We start from the raw sequence: 12,481 nt of genomic DNA, 5'->3' as shown, positions 1-12,481 counted from the left end.
GAAGGTTATTCAACTAATTGTGTATCAACAGGAGAAACTGTGGTACAGCTGAAAAATACCCAAACAAATACTTGTTCATTGCATTTGGTAAACAGTGTTAAATTACTCAATTTTAAACATGACAATGGGGGCAGACCAATTTCTGGATTGGGGTTTTTGTATGTGTTCTTGCCCTGAAACTACTCTTGTGGCAGATACAGAGGTGGTGACTCTGATACTGTTGACACTTACAGAAAAGGCAATGGCTTGTATTCTGGAAAAAACGTGACAACTGAAACACATACAGATTCCAGAAGATTGTGAAACTCATCCAGACTTGTTCTGTGTTCATAACATTTTTTTTTTTTTTTCTCTTTGTGAAAAGGCATAGTCTGAGCACATAACTCAGTGCTAGTCATGCAGAGTTCTTCACACAATTGGTCTCAGTCCCCTCAGTGTTTTTGAATAGGTCACATAACATTATATCTCCTAATGTTTAGAACAGACCTATGTAAACTGAACTGAGAAAAATATTCCTGAAACGTATGCCTGGAAACCTTTTTAACTTTAAAAGCATTAAATACCATGCTATCATTTTCACACATTTTGTGATTTTTGGCAGCAATTACTGAATCCAGGTGGTTTTAGTTAAAGTAAAGCTGTAATGCTGTAGAACTATGCAATTAATTTTTCCTGCTTCTGCATTTGAAACAAATATTTAGTTTTGTACAGAAGAGAGTTTTCTAATTGAATGTTATCCTATTTCAGTAGGTGTTCTGAACAGCAGATACTTACGCTTTCTTTCCACAAATGGATCCCTGGTACCAGTTTCTGCAGGTGCTGAAGTATTTCTTTTTGGTTCCCATAACTTGCTGAAGGGCACAGACATTTGGGCTAAGGATGGAGTGAGAAACATTTTAAAAAGAAGTCTCTACACATCTATAAAAGTGCTATGTAAGATAGTAGCATATACAGATTCTGTTAAGCAAGAATGAGAAATGAACATCTGGCTTCAGCTGCCAGGGCAGGTGTGCATTCAAGCAACCAAAGTGCAAGTTCCCAGGACTACCCGGCTGGGTTTCTTGGCAAGTCCTCCCTCCTGGTGGGGACAAATGATTCCCTTTCGCTCTGTCTCAATATGACTTACATTTCTTCCTTCCTCCTGGGAACTGAATTAATTACCAGCCACCAGGAACTTAGCTGCTAATACCATCAGGCTTTTTTCATTAAAGCTTTTTTTCTTGAACATATCTGTACAGCTGAAGGTCACAGGGAAATGGGGAAGAACAGTGACTGGCTCTTTATGTGGAAGGAAACCCTGTAAATCAATCAGCTGTTTTGATTACCATCCATTTGGAGGACCGCAGGCACCTAAGTAAACATTCTGGGAATTACTGGGGACCAAAGGGTAAACTGGCATGTAAATAAAAGGCACTGCAGAATTCAAACAAGGAAAACTTTTTACTTAGCATGGTAGTGTACAGAAGAGGAATTTTCTAAGAGCAAATTCCAGGAGCAAAAGCATTTTGTCACTAATTTGTATAAATTCACAGTACAAAAGTTCCAGTTCAAGAGTTAGAACATGCTTTACAACAGTGGGAACAAGAGAAGGAGAGTGAGAGGGAAAAGAAGGGAGGGAGGGAAGGGGGAGAGAGAATTCAATAAAGGAAGGCAGACAGGATGGCGAACAATTCTTTTCACAGAACAGTTTTTACTAAAAAATATTGAAGAGAAATATGTTGAGACACATCATTTCCATGACACCAGCTGTTCAAATAAGTTCCGTATCTCTGAGCAGCCTGGCTTGTAAGTGCTATCTCTGGGGTGCCCTGCTGAGCAAGTTGCCGCTACCCCAGTGGGAACAAAAGTTTTACAGAGAACTCCCAGTGTCAAACAGTATTAATGAATAGTTAAAGATTTATTCATTAGGACAGAAAAAAAAGCAAGTAAATGCTGTGGAATAAGTGTCAGTTTTATCCAAACATTTGAAAACGTGTTTTAAACATATCCCTAGCCCCATTATATTAATCATGAACTGTAATTAAGTTCGGTGTTTCTAGAATGTATGCATTTTGTTCAATAAGTGGGGATCTAATTTTTTCCAGGTTTTACTAAGTTTTATATTATGTTGTCTTCCTTTGAGACTCCCCAGAAAGCTCTGAATCTGGTTCTTATAAAAGTAATTTAGAACAAAATAATTATTGAATTATAGGAAACAGAGTCATAAAAAGCATGTTTAATATAACACAAGAAGAAAGAAAAGAACAACTGTTTAGAGATTCCCTTTTAAAATGCAAACAAACTCCCCATACTTACCCTTGGTCGCGTGCCCTTATTCGACTATGAGTTAAAATCTTGTCATAGTGAGCAGATGCAGCTGCTTGTTCAAAAGCAGACAAGAAAAACGTGGAAAAGGTGAATAATAAAACAATCTTCATCTTTAGTCCTCTGCTGTTTCCTCCAAGTCTAGAAGAGAGAACTAGCAGAGGCTCTGGAGGGCTGACAATTTATATACATGCTGGAAGGTAGTGGGAGGGAACCAGGGAATCAACCTGAAACTTTGTACCACCCTCCTTAGAGTAGCAGTTTTGGTTGCCAGCTTCAGTAACCTAAATTAATATCATACATTCACCGTATGAGCAGTTCTTTTTTTATCCCTGATTGACTAATTTCTTCCTCATTACAGAGGGGTTAGCATTTTATTCTGCTGACACAACAGCAGAAGTTTGGGAAGTTTAGACTTTGAGTTATGATTTGGTATTTATAGCACTGCAGCATCCAGAAGTTGGGATCATTGTGTGGCTCCGTTCAAACCCAGATGAAGCTTCTTCCTGCTGCTTTCTTCTGTTTTCTGTGTCCTTGTAGATATCAGCTCTGAATTGTTTAACTAGTGAAGCTGATGAAAGTTCCAGTCAAAGATCTGTTGTCAGTACTCGACAAATGGAATTTATATCTTCAGAAAAAAAGGCTGTTAACACACATACTGATTATGAAGCAGTTATACAATCAAACACCCTATTTAAGCATGTATTTTAATTCTGATAGTAACACTTATTATTGCAAAATGCTTTTAGTTGGAACCTCATGTAGTCTCATAGAAATCAGAGTAGCTGAAAATTTGAAGAAATACTTACTTATGCCCAATAGTTGGTCATTGGGAGCCTCTAGTGAAGCAGATGGAAAATGTAATGCTGAGCTGTTAAATGAGAGAAATGAGGCAGAAAGATGAAGTGCTGAAGATAGTCTGAAACATTCAGCAAAGGGGCAGTCTTAAGGGACAGTCAGTGTTTGGACTGTAGTTAATGTTAAGAAAAAAAACTGCAATTGTATAAAAGGGTTCAGATATTAATTCAGTTTCAAGGTGTCCTTTGTCATTTTGGATCTGTATGAAAATACATCAGTTTTAATGACAAAACTTTGCTGTAGAATATTCTCGAAAACAGGGAAAATAATAATATGGATAACTGGAAATGGATTCAGTGTTGGACTGGCATATCTGAGCGAACCTCTCATTACAGAACATAGACAAATGGAACAAAGAGCAGAGTCTGGAGACACTTGCTATTTCCAATGTATATAAGTAAATATTATTACGTGGTATCATATATACATATCCTAATGATCTAGGATATCACCATGGCACTTTGTGTCTTCTAAGGTTAAGAACTGGTACATTTGGTTAAAAGGTAAAAAGACTTTCTACTACTGCAGCCTATGTCATCCTGCCTATAAATGACTCGAGTAGCTGAAGGCAGTATCAACTGTGTGTGAATTCACACAGTCTTGCTAAACCACCATCTTCAAATCAACTCACAGAGGTGATGGAGTCAGCATAGAATTACCAGTTTTAAGAGAATGTCACTGCTGTGCTACTTCTGTTCATCTTAGAGCTCTTTATCTCAAGTCTTTGCAGCAAGAAATACTGTGAGAAATATCACCTTCTGGATGCCTACCTCTAACATTTAGAGTCAGAGCAGCAGATGTTAATCCTAAAACCATTCATGTTCCTATTTCTATATAATCAATGCATATTAATATAATATAAAACAAAACAAAACCTGTTATTTTCAATTCTGAGTTATGTAAGTCAGAAGGATTGCTGTGTGTCAAACCTAATATCACACATGGTGGCAGAGGTGATAGGCAGCACAGAAAATGGTGAATAAGTGTGCAAATATGAAGTAACCAGATTAAGGGCTAATTGGAATTAAACCTTGTAGAAAACTTACTGACATCAGAGTTCAGGGAAATGAAATAGCAGGAAGAGAAAAATAATAATCATAATCTATCTTAACTTTCTGAAAAATCTGAATAATTGGGTGAGTGAAGCAAAAAAATGTACTGAACCTAGAGTGGAAAAAGCTCATCTTCAGCTGCATATGTCTATTTTGAAAATACACAAAAAAATGAAAGCTGTGCAGTCTGATCAAACTTACAGGGAACAAAAAGCTTCAAGAGAAAAAAATATAACAAAACAGTCCAACCATCTGAATGCTATTCCATATCTATGTTTATATTAGTCCAGATATAAAATCAAAAATGATGCCAGTCCCCTCTTTTTCTTTTGCCTGTGATATAACAGTTTGCTAGATAGCATACCAGGATAATTATTTCCTAATATGAAAGCTAAAATTCCCTGGTGAGGCCTCACCTGGAATATTGTGCCCTTTTCTGGGTTCCCTGGTACAAAAATATGGCAGGGATCTGCTGGAAAGACACCAGTGGAGAGCCACAAAGATAATAAGGAACCTCTCTTATGAGAAAAGATTGAGCAAACTGGGTCTGTTCAGCTTTGAGAAAAGAAGACTCGGAGGAGATCTGATCAGTGTCTATAAATATCTACGGTGCTGGAGGGAGAGGGATGAGGACACTCTTCAGTGGTGCATGGCAACAGTGGGACAGTGGGAAATGGCCACAAACTGAAGCATAGGAAGTTCTACACAAGTGTGCTTAAGAACTTCACAGTGAAGGTGATGGAACGCAGGAACAGGCTGTCCAAAGAGGTTGTGGATTCTTCTTCTCTGGAGATGTTCAAGACCCGCCTGGACACCTACCTGTGCAGCCTGTTGTAGGGGCCCTGCTTTACAGGGGGGTTGGACTAGGTGATCTCCAGAGGTTCTGTCCAGCAATCACCATCTGTGATTCTGTGATGCTTTTCTGACTAAGCAATTCCATTGTCACTTGTGATAATAATGTGGGTTGTTTTTGTTTGTTTGTCTCTATTTAGAAAGATGGTTATCCCACCAAGATTTTTCTTCCTTTGCCTACATACTTTGTGCAATCGCAGATACAATCATAATATATAATATTCAATCATAATATAGTACTTAACTAAGACATGTAATGCTGAAAATCTGAGTATAAAATGCATTAAAACACCTAATGTATTCTAATGATTATTGTAATAATAGGATATTTTATTATTCACAACAGAAATGACAAGTACCAAACAAGTATGGATTTTTGCCTTCCACAAAATTCAAGCAGTATCAAGAAGAAAAGTGTAAAGTACCTGCTGATTTCTGAATATTGTTACTATATTGTATTTCTCTAGAGACCTCTAGTGGAGATAGCTCTGTAATGATCATTTCCTCAAAACTGCTCTTACCATTTACTACTTCATGGATTTTTATTTCACTATGACTAAAGTTTCATTAAACCCCATGATATTTGCTTTTGAATACTGAGGGATTTGACAAAGCTTTACGCTATATTGAAGTAACTGGAGCTTGTAAGTTTTAACCTCTTGTAGATTAAAAAAGTCACCATTGGTGACTTGCAGAAATTTAGCAAATGAGAATAGTAGGAAATGAAAAGTTCTTCTAATACCATTTCCACAGTTAAAGCTTGAAGACCCTCCAGGTTATTTACAGTGCACATGCATGTTATAAGTACTTAGCTACTGCATTTCATAGCTTTTTATTGTGTTTAGTTTGTTGTACGCTCTTGTGCACTGTGGGAAAAAAAAGTGAGTTAAAACATATTAAGATGAAAAGAGAGGTATGCTGCATCCTGAAGTTGGTGTTTGCGTTGCTTGATTTCCTCTGAAATTTTGATTCACCGGATTTGGGAGTTATGCCCTTAACTTCACTTAGATTGGAAATTTCCATCTGGAGTAAACTACAGTGTTTCTTCTTAAAAATTGGTTTACTGTTTGGAATGACATTAGTCTGAACTGTATGAACCCCTAAATCCATTGTCATAGAATCACAGAATTACCCAGGTTGGAAAAGACCTTGAAGATCATCAAGTCCAACCACAGCCTAACTATAGTACCCTAAACCATAGTACCCTACCCTAGGGACAAACTACTAGTTGGCTGTAACAGGTGTGTAAGAAATTTTGTGTTGACAAAAACAAGGTGACACACCTTAGGAAGTAATGAGTTTATATGCACAAGAGTATAGAGCTAGTCAGAGCTGGCGTCACATGGCTTCACTGTGTATCTGCTTTTCGTGAACATTGTAAGGGAGCTGCAGTCAGGGAAAAAGTATTTAACACCTGATGATTTTCTGCAGCATCACTTAGGAATCCTGGCAAACACAGCTTGAAATAGGCATGTAAAAAGTCTTCCATTTCTTTAAGACTATGTAGCAGATAACCAAAAGCATAATCTGTTTAATTCAGTACCAGTTTGCATCTTCCAGAGATTAAGGTCAGATAATTCAAAAAGACTTTAAAACTGAACAAAGCAGAGTAAGTCTGGCTACCAAAACAAACTACTAAGGGAAGAGAGGTTCCTAAGTGTAGTGAAGGACCCGGCAATAAGTAGATTAGATGCAGCTTGGTTTCCACACAAAGTTTTATACTAATTGGGGTTGTTAAATTTCATACTGGGAAGAAGGAGACTTGATTATGTGACCCACAGAAATGCAGAGCTATGAAGTACATAAATAAATGAATTATTATTAATAATAAAAAAAAACATTAAGGAAAAGTTTCTGAAGAAACTTGAATCAAACTTGGTTTGACAGAAGGCAAGATCCAATATGTAAAATTCCTCCACTATCATCATTATGCAGATGCTAATAAGCCTCCATATGTTACCTGCTTGGTTTTGATCACATCAGAGATATTCCTTTGAAAGGTATCCTGAATTGCTCTGTAATATAATGGCACAGTTCAACCAATGCTTTTAGTTACGATCACTTAGCAAACTAGGACTCAGCTCAAAGTCAAAGCTAGTCATTTCAGCTCACCTTATATCCCAGATGAAGAAAGGGCAATTAAGGTTTCAGGTGAGGATGACTCTGTAAATGCCTCTCTCTTAATCTTCTCTGTTCAGAAGAGAAGTTTTGGGTGACTAGCTTCACTAGATGTCTAAAATTTAGGTAGTCCAGTACAACCTTAGAACAACCCCCACCAGTTGATTTCAAGGAATACATTCATAGAAGTATAGTATGTTGGATAAGATTATTTCACAGTACCATACTTTTTCCAGTGATCGAAGGGGTTATTACCTTTATATGCTGCTATTTCACAAACTAATGACTATCTCCACTGGGTCTTTTAATGGCATTCTGTATTCAATTTTATTAAGGTCATGCTATTAATCATAGCCACACCACACCTGCAGGAGCTAATTAATTTTCCTCCTTCTGTTGAGTTTATTTATTCAAATGATTTCAGACTCTTCTTATAAATCTCATTGGGTTTCTCATTTCCAAGTAAATTACAATTAGAATCTTCCAATGTTTCCCCATCACCCAGCTCTTCCAATCATTATGTTGCCACTGTCTGAACATAGTTTCCTTTGTCAAAATCTCTCAGTCAACAAGATGTAAGAAAGTTAAAACAAATCTCAACATAACAGTGGTTCAGAAGAAATCAGTACTAATTCTGAATGCATTTTACTCTAATTTACTGAAAGGCTTAGGCAGAAGACTGAATACTGATTTTTATAGTCTTAGATTTGAATTTCATTTGGCATGTTTTTGCAAATGACTTTTCTTTGCTCATTTCCACTATTTTGTATTCATATTTAATTCTTATTATATGTGCTAGTCTGTACTCCAAAGCACAAGCAACATATTAAGCAAGATGTTCAGTGAAGTCATTTTGTTTTATTCTTCCCCATTATTTTCACCATTGGGTGCATGACACAGTATATGCATGTATATGGGAATTAAATGACAAACAGAAGTTTGTAAGTCAACTGAATTTGGAATAGAGGGAAAGGATAAAAGAAGACTCAAAGTTATAGTTATTGTCAGAGATGGATATCTGAAAGGACAGGTGGAATGGTTTTAAACTGAGACAGGGGAGGTTTAGGTTAGATATTAGGAGGAAGTTTTTCACTCAGAGGTTGGTGACACATTGGAACACATTGCCCAGTGGATACCCCAACCCCGGAGGCATTCAAGGCCAGGCTGTATGTGGCTCTGGGCATCCTGGTCTGGTGGTTGGTGACCATGCACATAGCAGGGGGGTTGAAACTAGGTGATGATTGTGGTCCTTTTCAACCCAGGCCATTCTATGAGACAGCAAGACCTTTTCCTCTACAGTATGTAAGGAAGCACTTATTCCCACAGATCCTTGGAAACTATGATTGTTTAATTATTAGGGAACACAATAGAAGCCTTAAAATCAATCTGATCCCTTTGAAAATGACTTCTTATATATATTGGGAAATTCTGCAGTCCCAAACACCAAAAGATTCTACTTTCTCTGAGTTTTTGTTTGCTGATGAAGTCATTTGCATACTGCATAGGCCATAGTGCAAGATTCTATGAGTTTTCTAATGCAGCAAGGACTGTTACAGCATATCACTACCTCTTACATATTCCAAATAGCTAGTCAAATCTTCTTTGAATCATAGAATCATGAAATTACCCAGGTTGGAAAAGACCTCGAGATCATCAAGTCCAACCACAGCCTAACCATAGTACCCTAATTCTATCAACCCTCTGCTAAATCATATCCCTGAGCACCACATCCAAAGGCTCTTAAAGACATCCAGGGATGGCGATCCAACCACCTCCCTGGGGAGCCTATTCCAGTACTTAACTACCCTTTCTGTAAAGAAGTGTTTCCTAACGTCCAACCTAAACTTACCTTGTCTCAACTTGAGGCCATTTCCCCTCATCTTGTCATGTGTCACCAGTGAGAAGAGACTTGCACCACTCTCACTGTAAGCACCTTTCAGATACTGGAAGAGAGCAATAAGGTCTCCCCTCAGCCTTCTTTTCCCCAGACTAAACAGCCCCAGCTCCCTCAGCCTCTCCTCATAGGGTTGATTTTCCAAGACCTTCACAAACCTCATTGCTGTTCTCTGGACCTGCTCCAGAACCTCCATGTCTTTCCTGTACTGAGGTGAGGCCTCACCAATGCTGAGTACTGGGGAAGGATGACTTCCCTAGTCCTGCTGACCACACCATTCCTGATACAAGCCAGGATGCCATTGGCCTTCTTGGCCACCTGGTTTGGATGAAGGTCAAGGCCGTAAGCTCTCAATTCATTTTTATATGAGCTCACCTCTATATATTCAATTCTATTTCTACTTTAACTTTCTCAGATATGTAACTTAATCATGCAGAGTTGTAGCCAACCCATCTGGCCACCTGCCATGGCAATGAATATGCAGGACATGTTGGAAAAGTTTAGTCCTTTTAAGTTGAACTGAGCCTTGACCATGGGCTAATGCTCCATAGCGCTTGATGATTCCCCTCCCTGTTTTGACAGGTCTCCCGTGGCTTCCCTTACAGCTTTTGGGACTGTCTGGCTCTGCAGTGATAACAAGCTAATGACTTCTGTGTACATGTTCTGCTTCCTCAAACCATATCTGCATATTCAGCTAAGATACCCTGAGCAGTACTACAAGCATTTTTTCCAGCTCCTCATGAAGTGTTGATTCCTTGTCCAACAGCAGGTGATGCTCTTGCCATAGGCAAACCAATTCCCAAACAGAAAAGGAGCACATCATCAGATAAGGCAGCTTGAGATTTGATTCACAGTATTAGTTCTTGTGCTTATAGAGCACATAGTAAGTGTCACCAGCAAACTGAGATAAGACTTGAGTGAACCAATCGATAGGAGTCAATAAGTGATTCAGACAGCAGTGGAGTGTAGCATATGGCCTCGAGCATGCAGCAAAAGCCTCCATCAAGAATGACTGTGCTCTCTCCTGCGAACATTTCAAGACTGCTATGGGATTAAATGGCATGACAGCAAAGCAAACTGTGTTTCTACATCATCTCTTCTTTACTGCTTAAACAGGAAAAAAAACATAGACAAATGAAAAGAGCACCCACTAGTCATCCAAGACCATTCAGTTTATTTACTTATTTAACAAATTTCCTTGTAATACTTCTTTTGGTGAAGATTTCAGCAAAATTGACAGCAAATTGTCAGCAATGTGCGTTTCAAATCCCCAGTTAAATGCTCATTTACTCCGCTGGAAAGCTTTTACGGATTTCAAAGGTCACTCAGTACACTCCAGTGCACATTACATTTATGTACTTCTAGTTAACAAGAAGGTCATTCATTGCAGTGTCTGCACAGTCAGGAAGCACTAAAGAGAGGCTCCCAAAAATTACACAGTAGCAATTACATATATTTGAATCTTGTGGCAGCTATTCACCAGGTTGAAACCTGAATTTCTTGTTACTTATGGACTGCACAGTACTGAATGCTTTGAGTTCTTCCTATTACAGCTTGCAACCTAATATATGTAACTTCTAGATCATTAATCAAAGGTGCTGGAATTACTATGAAAGTTGAGAGCATGGCCACTGAGAAGTCTTTGTATAATAATTAAAAATGTAAAAATAAAAGAGAAAAAGAGAAAAAGAGAAAGATAGAAAGATGAAAGAAAGAAAGAAAGAAAGAAAGAAAGAAAGAAAGAAAGAAAGAAAGAAAGAAAGAAAGAAAGAAAGAAAGAAAGAAAGAGAGAAAGAAAGAAAGAGAGAGAGAGAAAGAAAGAAAGAAAGAAAGAGAGAAAGAGAGAAAGAAAGAGAGAAAGAAAGAAAGGCAAAACAAAAAACAACAACATGAATAATCAGCTTCTTTGTTGAATTATACTTGAAAGGTATTTAAGGCTTTAATCATTTAATCACAACAGTAAGGCTAAAACAATAAAATAACTGGTAATTCTTTGCACTGAGTATGATGTAGAGAGATTTTGATGTGGTTACAAATGAAACAAATATTTTCAGTTTTTATAAGGTGGTGATGATAAACGTGAATAAATGGCATTCTAAAGGAAGTGAATATAAGGACTGCCAAAGTAAAGTAGAACTTGAAAGTTTATCTTGCTGAAATTGAGCTAGAGGTACTAAAATGTATGGGATGGGAATGGATTTGATATTAAAATACAAGTTTGTTAGTGACTTTTTTCTCAGGTTTCAAGCAATGCCATAGCAAAAGAAATGTGATCTAAAGAATGGAGTGGTGTAAACTGAATGTGGGAAAAATTGTTTAGGCATCTAGAGGGTTGTTTTGTGTGTGTGTGTGTGTGTGTGTTTTGTTTTTGTTTTGTTTTGCTTTGTTTTGTTTTTGAGAAATGTGTGATAGATTTACAAAGACTTGTAGGCTGCTCAGAACTCTGGGTGTTTTGGTTTAGTGGTTTGCAATGGGAGGGTGTTGAAACTAGATGATCTTTGAGGTCGTTTTCAACCCAGGGCATTCTATAACTCTATGATTCTACGATTTCAGGAAATAGAACTTCTGATGTTGTTGCATAATCCAAATGTACTTCCAGTTCAAGTTTTAGTTTTGAAGAATTGTGCTTTGATTTCTGCAGTCAATGCACAGGGTGATCACAACTGATAATGCAATGGTTAATTCTGAAAATAGCTGACATACAAATGTAGAACATATAATTCTCAAACAAATTAATGAAATTTAATGATTCTTTTTACAAGGTGAAAAATTCCTTGTAAAACTAGAGTTTCAAGAGTTACTGTACATTCAGGTCTTCTACTGAAGCAGTTCGGGACTCTCACTCAGTATGAAATACCAGGCCTACCATTCAAGTTTCTGCTCACATCCTAGGTTTGAAATTAAAATTGCTGAACATGACTATATACAGTAATTTTATTTTTTACATTTGCGTTCCTACCTAACCTGTTGGAGTTCTGTACTTTCTGGGGTCGGGAAAAGTGTCTCGTGCTATTTCGCTAAAACCAGCTATGGTGTGTGGTGTTTTAGGGTTTCCTTAGTGGACATTTAGGCTACTTTTAGTAAGTGTAGAAAGTACAAATAAACGGTGAGTCAGAAATTCTCCGTCTATTAAGACTAATTCAAAAACAGTTTGTTTGGGCCCTGAAACAGCTTAAGATTTCTATTTCTAAGAAAAAAAACATCTTTTCTAAGAACTGTAGTAACTACTTACTTAGGTTTTTAACTTTTGAAAGTGATGAGTTAACTCAATAAACCTTGTAAACTGTCTTGATAGTGAGAACTCAGTTCAGAGGCATTGTTTCATTGAGACCCTTCACTGAGTTTATGTATGAGTACAAAAGAAGGCATAATCAGGAGGACAGCAATAATCTGTTTACAGTCT

At 37.5% G+C, this 12,481-nt stretch overlaps 1 protein-coding gene across 21 annotated transcripts in view; it reads right to left on the bottom strand.

The window, feature by feature from the left end:
* POSTN (periostin) overlaps positions 1-2,463 on the bottom strand; it is a 30,646-nt gene extending 28,183 nt beyond the window's left edge. For all 21 annotated transcript variants that reach the window (XM_015851915.3, XM_015851917.3, XM_032442119.2 and 18 more), the window contains exons 1-2: positions 2,296-2,463; positions 775-873 (exon numbers count right to left, since the gene is read on the bottom strand). In XM_015851915.3, coding sequence (XP_015707401.1) covers positions 775-873; positions 2,296-2,417 — 221 coding nt within the window. In that variant the 5' untranslated portion in view covers positions 2,418-2,463. The remainder of the gene's footprint in view (positions 1-774; positions 874-2,295) is intronic.
* Between the last annotated feature and the right edge of the window lie 10,018 nt (positions 2,464-12,481).

Source organism: Coturnix japonica, chromosome 1, assembly GCF_054131305.1.
Source record: "Coturnix japonica strain WE chromosome 1, WE-NBRP24, whole genome shotgun sequence".
NCBI lineage: Eukaryota > Metazoa > Chordata > Aves > Galliformes > Phasianidae > Coturnix > Coturnix japonica.
Note: the sequence above shows the minus strand (reverse complement) of the source record. Positions and strands in the feature narration are given on the sequence as shown.